This window comes from Lycium barbarum, chromosome 10 (genome assembly GCF_019175385.1).
Source record: "Lycium barbarum isolate Lr01 chromosome 10, ASM1917538v2, whole genome shotgun sequence".
Lineage (NCBI taxonomy): Eukaryota > Viridiplantae > Streptophyta > Magnoliopsida > Solanales > Solanaceae > Lycium > Lycium barbarum.
Genome location: NC_083346.1, coordinates 2,095,235 through 2,105,350, shown reverse-complemented (window position 1 = coordinate 2,105,350; position 10,116 = coordinate 2,095,235). Strand labels below are relative to the sequence as shown.

Sequence of the window (10,116 nt, the reverse complement as noted above, 5' to 3'; positions counted from 1 at the left end):
GTTGTTGTCTCTATAGGGAGCAAGCAAATCTATCACTAGACGAGGAAGAAAGGGCAAGAAAAATATACAAGATAAAAAGTAGATTAAAAAGCGTTGATGGGCTTATCATACCAAGAACAAAAATGCCGGAGGAATATAATAACTAAGAACATTAGAGTTTGTTTCTCATTTAATATTGTTCCAAATAATCCTCCTTTTTTCTCCGGGAAAGGGAAAAAAATAGAACAAATGATAGACCTGACACAGGTGTGATTATCTTTTTTTTCCTTCCACCAAAATGAAAAAATAACTCCCCTCACTTTTGAACAAAAATTGTTTTCCTGTATAAATATTTAATAAATATTTAATCTAATGCATACTTAGAGGACTATATTCATATTTTATGATCTTGTCTCTCATTTGATTACTACTTAGACCTCTCTATAATATAATATAATGTTATCATAGGTTTTCTTTGGAACCAATTTTTAATCATATATTATATCATATGTTCTCTATAACAATATTTTACTACGACAGTCAAAAAATGTCTCATAAGAAGTTCGATTATATATCACTAATTTTTATATCAATCAACTAAAATAAAACATTTTATCTTTTCAAGAAGAAGGCCCCAAAAAGAAGAATTATTCCATATAACAAAGTTCTCTACCATTAGAATAAACGAAACTATTCATGCACAACAACAAAAATGGCTATTCCCGCCATTTCTCTACCAATGAACATAACTGTCACAACCACCATAACAGCCACTTCAAACTTCAAAAACCTTAAGAAAAAAACACCTACGAAATCCGGAAAACACGACGAAGCTCTTCTCTTATTAGAATCAAACAAATCATCTCAACCCAATATCAAATCTTATTTGTCTCTCCTCCACGCTTTTATTATGGAGCGCTTTATCCTAATGTGAAACTTTCTGTTGTGATTCTATATTTAGTCAGGCAGGCACCAATGCTGGTGGAAACACACACACAAAAAAAAACAAAAAAAACTACCTTTTGATAGAGAGTGTTTTACCCCAAGTGTAGAACTTTCTGTGCGAATCCAACTTTAGTTGGGCCCCATATGTACCAGACAACAATAACAACATAACTAGTGTAATCCCGTAAGTGAGGTTTGGAGATGATAGAGTATGCAGACCTTACCCGTACCTTAAAAGATAAAAAGGTCGTTTTTAATAGACCCTCGGCTCAGAAAAAGTACAGACATCATGTGCAAAATAAAAACTACAGACATCATGTGCAAAATAAAAATAAAAACTACAATATAAGATTTTAGCATTTCAAGAAAAAAGACCCCAAAAAGAAGTTTATCCCATATAACAAACTTCTCTACCATTAGCATAAACTCTCTCTTCACACAACACCAAAAAAATGTCCATTCCCGCCATTTCTCTACCAACTAACATAACTGTCACAACTACCATAACCGCCACTTCAATCTTCAAAAACCTTAACAAGAAAACACCCACAAAACCCTTCAATTCAACTCTCAAATCACTCACAAAATCCGGAAAACTCGACGAAGCTCTTCTCTTTTTAGAATCCAACAAATCATCTCAATTCGATATCGAATCTTATTCTTCTCTCCTCCATACATGTATCTCAAAAAAATCAGTAGAACATGGTCATAGAATATATATTCACCTTCTTTTAAATCCAAACAAAACTTATCTGAACAACCCTTTTATATTGTCTAAGTTAATTACCCTTTTCTCTGTTTGTAACCAACTAGATGAAGCTCGAAGGATTTTCGAGCACGGGGTTGGAAATGAGGATCGACCTGAATCAGTTTGGGTCGCAATGGGAATTGGGTATTTAAAAAAAAGGTGTTTTAAGGAAGCATTATTGGTTTATTGTAGAATGTTGTTGGGGTTTATTGAACCGGGGAATTTCGCGTTTTCGATGGCTTTAAAAGCTTGTTCGGGGATATCGGATTTGAGGGTAGGTAGAGGTGTTCATGGACAAATTGTTAAAGGTAAGAAAGAACCTGATCAAGTTGTGTATAATGCTCTTATGGGTATGTATAATGAGTGTGGGAGTTTTCGCGATGTTTTGAAGGTGTTTGAGGAAATGCCTGAGAGAAATGTTGCAAGTTGGAATTCGTTTATCGGGGGGTTTGTTAAGAAAGGACAGGTTTTTGAGGCGTTTGAGATGTTTAGGAGAATGCAAAGAGAGGGTGTGGGGTATAGTTGGGTAACTTTTACGACGATTTTAGCTGTATGTTCTCAGGTTACGTATCTTTATTATGGGAGAGAGGTACATGCACAAATTGTTAAAGCAAATAAAATTCCTGATGTTGTTTTGCTTAACTCGCTTTTGGATATGTATGCGAAATGTGGAGCAATGGAGTATTGCAGAAGAGTGTTTGAGAGAATGAAGTACAAAGACATAACATCGTGGAATACTGTTATTAACGGGTATGCAATCAATGGGTTAATGGAAGAAACAATGAAGTTGTTTGATGAAATGGTCGGTAGTGGAGTTAGACCGGATGGGGTGACGTTTATCTCTTTGTTGTCTGGCTGTAGCCACGCAGGGCTTGCGGACTTAGGTGAGGAATTGTTTGATAGCATGATGGCAGATTTTGGAATTCGGCCTTCGTTGGAGCATTATGCTTGTCTTATTGATATATTAGGTAGAGCTGGGAAAATTAAAGAGGCACTGCAAGTAGTGGAGAAAATGCCTGTTAAGCCTAGTGGAAGCATTTGGGGCTCACTGCTCAATTCATGCAGACTTCACGGAAATGTTTCTCTTGCAGAACTCGTGGCAGAGCAGTTATTCGAGATGGAACCTAACAACTGCGGGAATTATGTGATGCTGTCAAATATTTATGCAAATGCAGGTAGGGGTGTCAAATGGGCAGGTTGGGCTGAATTTGGGCGGGTCAAAGTGGGCTAAGTTAATAAATGGTTGGGTTATTGGCCCATCCAAATGTTACTTGGGTTGATATTGGTTGGGCTAAAATGAGCTAAAAGGCGGATCATAGCCCAATCCGCCCAATTCTTACTAAGTTTTAATTTATTTTTTGTTCTTTTATAATTATTTAATACCTAACAACACCAATTTTTTTTCCTTATTATGGCTATAAAAAACATATCGAATATAAAAAATGACTTTCTAAAAATATTTTGACAAAATTTCTCATGGGTCAATTTGAGCTGTATATCAGCCCAATCTTTTGATGGCTGAAACGGGCTGAGCTAATAAATGGGCGGGTCAATTACCAGCCCAAACTTGGGCGGGTTTGGCAATTAATTTTTTCAAGAGCTGATTTTACCACCTCTAAATGCAGGGATGTGGGAGGGAGTTAAAAAAGTGAGGCAGATGATGGAGAATAAGGGAGTAAAAAAGGAGGCTGGATGCAGCTGGATACAGGTTAGAAATAAAGTACACACTTTTATAGCTGGTGGTGGTTTTGAATTTCGTAATTCGGATGAATACAAGGAAGTTTGGGATGAATTATCAGAAGCTATTGAGAAAATGGGGTATAAGCCTGATACAAGAGTTGTGCTTCATGATGTAAACGAGGGAACGAAAGTAGAATGGATATGTGGACACAGTGAACGGCTTGCTACAGTATTTGGTTTGATTCAAACTGGTTCCGGTATTCCAATTAGAGTGACGAAAAATATTCGTATTTGTGCGGATTGTCACTCTTGGATGAAGTTTGTGTCCAAAATAACAAGAAGAAAGATTATAGTGAGAGACACAAATCGGTTCCACCATTTTGATGAAGGGAAATGCTCTTGCAATGATTACTGGTGATTCTCATAGTTTAATTTTGTAAGTACTCCCATTAAGATTTTTTTCTGGGCTATGTACTGAACCAGAAAAATAATTGTTCTTTCAAAACACATTCTTATGAAGATTTCTGGCTGAAACGATGTAATTCTTTGTTTACTTTTTTATAAGTTGAAAGAATTGTGTGAACCTGGCATATAGCTCCATGGAAAAAGTACACAATCCACATTCAAGAGCTTCAGATGAGATTCTCAGGTCCTTCAAAAACATTTATTTTCCCTAGGAAATTAATACGAAAAAACTCTCTGATTATTTGGTCAAAGAAGGTTTTTTTTTTAATTTCACTGAGAAACTGGATAATTGTAGTGTGACCATCTCATCTAAAAGATGTTAGAGAGCAGTGCATTTACTTAATTCTGTCTACAATACGCACCCTTTACGTTAAGCCAACATATGAAATTCTTTTTGATAATGGATGGCAGATCTCTGCTTGCTCTAATATTACATTTAATTTGTGTGATCATCTCATGTAAAAGCTTAAATTGTTAGAGATGATACACTTTTTATGTTTTCAACAAATAGATCTTTTTTGTTCTCCTCTAATAGCCACAATAACTTAAGGAAATACCAAAATTCTTCAAAACAATAAAGGAGTAAATCAAATATAGATTATATATTTCAAGATGATAGATTAAAAATGGCGAGTATTCTCGGCTTAACTTTCAGCTTAGTCTTTCTGCTTCACTTTGGATGCTTTTCCAATCTATACATGAAGAGTGAATCATTTTTCTTCCAACTGATAAACATGAAGGTGCCTGCTCCAGACCAGCACAGAGTCATCATACTGCATTATTATTTGTTGTCATGTGGAAGATTGTCATATGGCTGGAATTTGAGTATTACTGTACTCAAAAGTTTTATAAGATTGCATGTTGTACATGAAGAAGGATAAGTTTTTTAATATCGTATATATTACAACCAAGAAAAACAAAAAAAGAAGAAAAAAGAAAATGAAGGGAAGAAATTGGATGCTGCGGTGCCAACATAATTTTCATATCTACAGTAAACTCTTATGTAGCTAGCAGCCAGTGATATCAGTAAAAGTGTTGGTTGCATTAGAAGCTGATGATCCAGTAGTCATGGACGAGTCCACCATTGTAATCTTATCCATGCTAACGAAAGCAGGCCTGCTAGGAGTTCTCCTGTGTGTGCTATGATCACTTAGTAGCATGACAACAACTTCGGACATGCTTGGCCTGAGATTTGGAGGTGATTGCGTACAAATTAATGCAATCTCTATGATTTTCTTCACTTCTTGCTCGTTGTATTCATTCGGGTCTAATGTCTCATCCACCAGTTTTACAGGTATGCCAGTTTCATGAAGTTTCCAGGCCTAATTTCGCCAACCCACAGGTGCATTTAGAATGGAAAAGCTTAGTTGGAAGAAAGAACTTAGTGAACATATGAATATAGGATTTGAAAATGAGAACAGACCTGTTCAAGGAGATATTCAGTCTCGATTTGCATATCATTGCTCCTCCGGCCACTGATTATTTCGAGAACAACAACACCAAAGATATAGATGTCAACCTTCTCTGTTAGATGTCCATGAATTGCATATTCTGGTGCAGCATATCCCCTGTTTCAATTAGACTCCTTGAATTGTGCATTGTTTGCATAATGCTTTTACTGATTTCAGGAAAGAAAACTCAAGCAGTTTGACTTACAATGTACCAGCAAACTTAGTGCTGAGATGACTCTGATCCCCAGGTAAAAGTCTTACAAGCCCAAAATCAGCAATTTTTGGCTGGAATTCGTCATCTAGTAAAATGTTGCTGGATTTTATATCTCTATGGATGATGCAGACATGGAATTGCTCGTGCAGGTAGGCAAGGCCACGAACTGTGCCAAAGATTATATTGAGTCATTGCTTCCAGTTGAGCATCCCTTTTTTGTCACCTGCAAAATCATGAGAGGTAGGATGTGCTTAAATTCTAATGGAACATTAAGATTTGACTTGGAGAAAATTATTAGCCGGATAGACAAAAAAATCAACCATATAAGTATCTTTCAAGGCTGCCGTTTCCCATGTATTCATAAACAAGTAGTAGCTCTACTCCTTTATTAGAACATCCCAAGAGACGAATGAGATTGCGATGATGTACATTACTGATAAGCAGAACTTCAGTCTCAAAATCCGCCTTTGCTCTACTAGAAACCATCGCTAGTTTTTTAACAGCAACTACATGTCCGTTTTTCAAAGTGCCCTGTTCAATAACATTAGAATCATCATATGTATTACATTTAGAGAATAAATGAATAGAAGTTAGTCCAGGATTATCTGGTCAATTTGATGGAGAAAAGGATCCACAACTGTTTTAGTGTTAACATACCTTGTATACATCACCAAAACCACCTTCGCCGAGTTTATTACTTTCATTGAAATCTTTGGTAACTATTTTTAGGTCCTTGAATCTGTAGTTCACAGGACCTCTCAGCTCAGTTGCTCCCAGTATATTACCTGAACATGAGCCATTATATCAGTCACTACATAAATAAACAAAAGGACAAAATAAAGACGAAAAGGAAAACCCCAGTTCTTGTCCTAAAGTTCAGAAAAAGAGAATGGAAAACATATTTAAGACTTTGAACTAAATAAGATTTTGAAGATGGGTTCAGGAAAAACAAGGTTAATTGTGATGTAACCCATGCTTGTTCTCACTTGCAGAAGTTGACTCTATTGGGTTTTCAATATAATTGTGGTCTACTTTTTTGAATTTCTGTGTCTAGCTTTCTTTATTGCTTTCAATTCTATCTTTATCTTTTGATGTATTTGGATCATATCAAATTGAGAAGGTGATCTTCCAAGTTTTACCTCTTTCTGCTGCCTGTGGTTTTCTTGATGGTCGATACAATAGGAATGCAGCCAGTACAATCAAAAGAAGTCCTACACCTCCAACTACACCCCCGATAATGGCTTTCTTCTTGTTTGAACTTCCTGCATAAAGAACCACGACCAATTTTAAGTTCATGAAAAAATGAATTGAGGTTTGGAAAAACGAGAGCTTCATGTCCTACCTTCTCCACCAAGGAATGGTGTGATATCAGTAATCTGGTCATCTGAAAAAAAGGCTCTATTTGAGTACCTCATAAAACAGGCTGCATCTACAGCCCTTCCTTCTGCATTTTTAGGCAAACAGCCTTTTATGTTTGTACATGCCACTGTCAAGCAATCTTGGCAGCCACTTTCCGTTATGGTTTCAGCACATTATGCTACTCCATAGACAGTAATGCCAGCTGCTTTCATCTTCGTGGCTGCAAAGAAGCCACTAATTCTTGGAGTTGCCATTCTAAGATCAGTCAAGAGCTCTAGTGCCACATGGTTCAGACCATGCGGCTGAGAAGCTGTTCGATTCCCACAGACCTCAGAATTTCCTTGATTTGTAATTTCTTGGTAGAAGTTGTTGCTCTCATACCTTTAAAAAAATGCATCATTTAGAGCAATGAGTTCGTGTATGTTTTTAGAAGTGTTTGACTCACCTTTTTACATTCTAACATAAGCAACCATTTTTATGAGTATGAATCTTCTTTACTATTGAAAACGTATTATTCACTGCTATATGGGCTTCAACCTTTAACAATTAGAAAATAGGCTTCTTCAGAAAGTGGTATACATATTGCACACGGTTTGGGGTAGTTACACATTATTAAGTTTCAGTGACAATTTTTCCTGTGAATCAAAGATTACCACAACTGAATATACAGGATTTCATGCCAAACGAGGATGTTTAATTGGAATAACGATTCGAAATACTGAAACTAATAGGCTAGGCCACCTTTCAGACATGCTGATTGCTTTTTCAACAAAAGTGAGTCTGTTTATAGGTTAGTTCTTAGTTGTATTCAGTGCCAATAATGACTTAAACATTGCTGTTATGATTCTCGACTGTTACCAAACTACAGCTTATGATAATCGTGATCAAGCTCAAGTCTGCTGCATATTGTTTAGTACTTAAACTTCCGTTCTTTCTTTAAATTTTGAAGAAGAGACATAATAATCTTGAAAATCTGTTGTGAACTAAGTGCAAGTCGTAAGAGATATCTAGGTAGGAAACTTATATTGGTGACTCCAACTAGTTTCAAGCCGCATAAATGACAGATTTAAAGAAGAAACTCACCTGAGGAAGCAACCATCATAGATAACATGAGCACCATTAGCACTAGCACAAGTTCTTATGTGAAAAGCAGCAGCATCGAAGCAGGAGACACAATCAGCTCTTGACATATACTTTCGACATCCAACCATAGCATACACCAACTGCTGTGTGATGGCAAATCGTTTATTATGTTTAGACAACTGGTTCCTTAAATCATCAATACTAGCATTAAGCCTTTTGAAGAAATCAGGTAAATTTGTTACATTATATTGACTACAGCCTTCGTTTAACAGGTGGGTTTGTGGGTTGGAAACAACCGGCTTCTGCATCAATAAACACCCGATAAACGCCACCGTGAACCACCAAACGTAGTTAGCCATTTCTGAGAATTTGGTCCGCAGAAATTCAGGTAATAATGCAAAGGAAAGATCATGATGTTTGAAGGTGAGATATTTATTCTATATACACAGAGATTATGACAGCATTGATGTATGTTTAGCTTTATATTATCTGCTGGAAATGGAACAAGAAATTATAATATATTTTCGGCATAATTTCAGAGACCTGCCTTGGTTTAATAAATGTAAGCACTCAAGAGTGCTGATGGAAATGAACAGTGTAGGTTGAATATTCCAACTCTAAAGTTGTATTTGTCTACTTGAAGGGGGGGATTTTGTTAAAAACTTAGTATTTTGTAAGTAAGAAAGGGCAATTTTGGAATGGTATATAAACTTTATTAGTTAAACCAATCTTGTTAGGTATAAATCCTAATGGAGGTAAGTGTAATATATCAAACCCCAAAGGAGATTAGTGTTACAAAAGTAAACCCGAGGGGAGGTATATCCGAAATTATTTCTATTTTCTTTTGTTTTTTTTCCTTTTCCTATGGAAGAAAAAGAAAACAGCCCATTGAGGCAGGGGATGATGGAAAAACCACTGAGAAAATAACATAAAGTTCTCTATATTTAGGGTAGGTCTAAAATAATCTCTTAAATATACCTCTGAGTAGTTTTGGTTCTATAGGTTTGTCAAAAGTGAGCACTTTTGGTATCCGTTAAATATTTAACAAACTCTAGTTAGATTTAACAGGAAAAATTCATCCACTCAGAGGTCTCGGGTTCAAGCTTGGCAAATGAAAAAACTTCTGCTAGGAAGATCGTCTACCCAAAATAACCCTTATGCGATGCAAATCTAGATTAATCGGATAATGTAAGTTCCTAATACCAGATAAGAAAGAGGTCAATGGTGGGGTTGGTTGCTTTAGTCTCAATAATTTTTGTTTTTGAGACTTCTTGGTAAAACTATGAAATTATATTATGCAGTTCTCATGATCATATGATGTATTTCTTACTTGAGTGTTAGTATGACGCACGTGCATGAGCAGATAGTGGTAACATTCTAACAAAGGATGACAAAATACTCTCTCTATTCAATCTTAGAATGCTAAGAAATGACATATTTCTATATTTAAAAATAGTGTAATCCTCAATAATATTATTTTATAGCCATACAAATACCATGACATGTTTAATACATAAATAATAATTGTGTCATATAGGTCGAGAAAGTTTTTTTTCTTTCTCATTGAGACTTTCTTTAAGGCTTTAATTCAAAAACTAAAAGTAGGAAATGACATTTCCAAGAAATAGGAGAATTATTCAAATTGGACAAAGAGGTCATGTTGCTTCCTTATTGCTCAAATTGGACCCATTGCCCTGTCTTCTTCTTCTGGCTGGCTAATGTAAAATCAACTCATCGTAGATACCGAACATCGAGTGGGAAGCCAATTGAATTATTGTATTGACGTGGCCCTAGTATGCTTTCCCTACAATGGAGGGTTAAATCATGTGAAAGCTTCTCTTCTGTTTGTTGTTAGAATCACTAGTATCCATGGAATATTTAGCATAAAAAAGGGCCTACACCTTAATTTGCATTTCGAACTTGTGCAAGAACCTCTTAGGAATAGGAATCTTTCATAATTACCTAAAATAATAGAAATTTCTCAACTAGTAAAAGAACCTTGATAGGATCTTCCATAATTGTGAGTTCATGTTGTACAAGGAGTTCTACTCTTGCTTGTACTTTCCATCTTTTTACTATTGTACACATGAGTATTCAAGAACCATTCTGTAAAGCCTTTTAATGGTTGTAGCTTTCTGGCAAACCATCTATCTTACAATGAGGACAAAAGGGGGTTGTTGGGGGGTGGGGGT

General features: G+C 35.9%; 1 protein-coding gene and 1 pseudogene across 1 annotated transcript; one reads left to right on the top strand and one right to left on the bottom strand.

Annotated features, from left to right (window-relative positions):
• The first annotated feature begins 1,278 nt into the window (after window positions 1–1,278).
• LOC132616169 (pentatricopeptide repeat-containing protein At3g14330) lies at window positions 1,279–3,987 on the top strand. The gene is made up of 2 exons (XM_060330778.1): window positions 1,279–2,847; window positions 3,298–3,987. Exons 1-2 carry the CDS (start codon window positions 1,377–1,379, stop codon window positions 3,768–3,770), a joined length of 1,944 nt encoding a protein of 647 aa, XP_060186761.1. The 5' UTR covers window positions 1,279–1,376; the 3' UTR covers window positions 3,771–3,987.
• Window positions 3,988–4,410: 423 nt separating this feature from the next.
• On the bottom strand, window positions 4,411–10,113 carry LOC132616171 (cold-responsive protein kinase 1-like; annotated as a pseudogene).
• Between the last annotated feature and the right edge of the window lie 3 nt (window positions 10,114–10,116).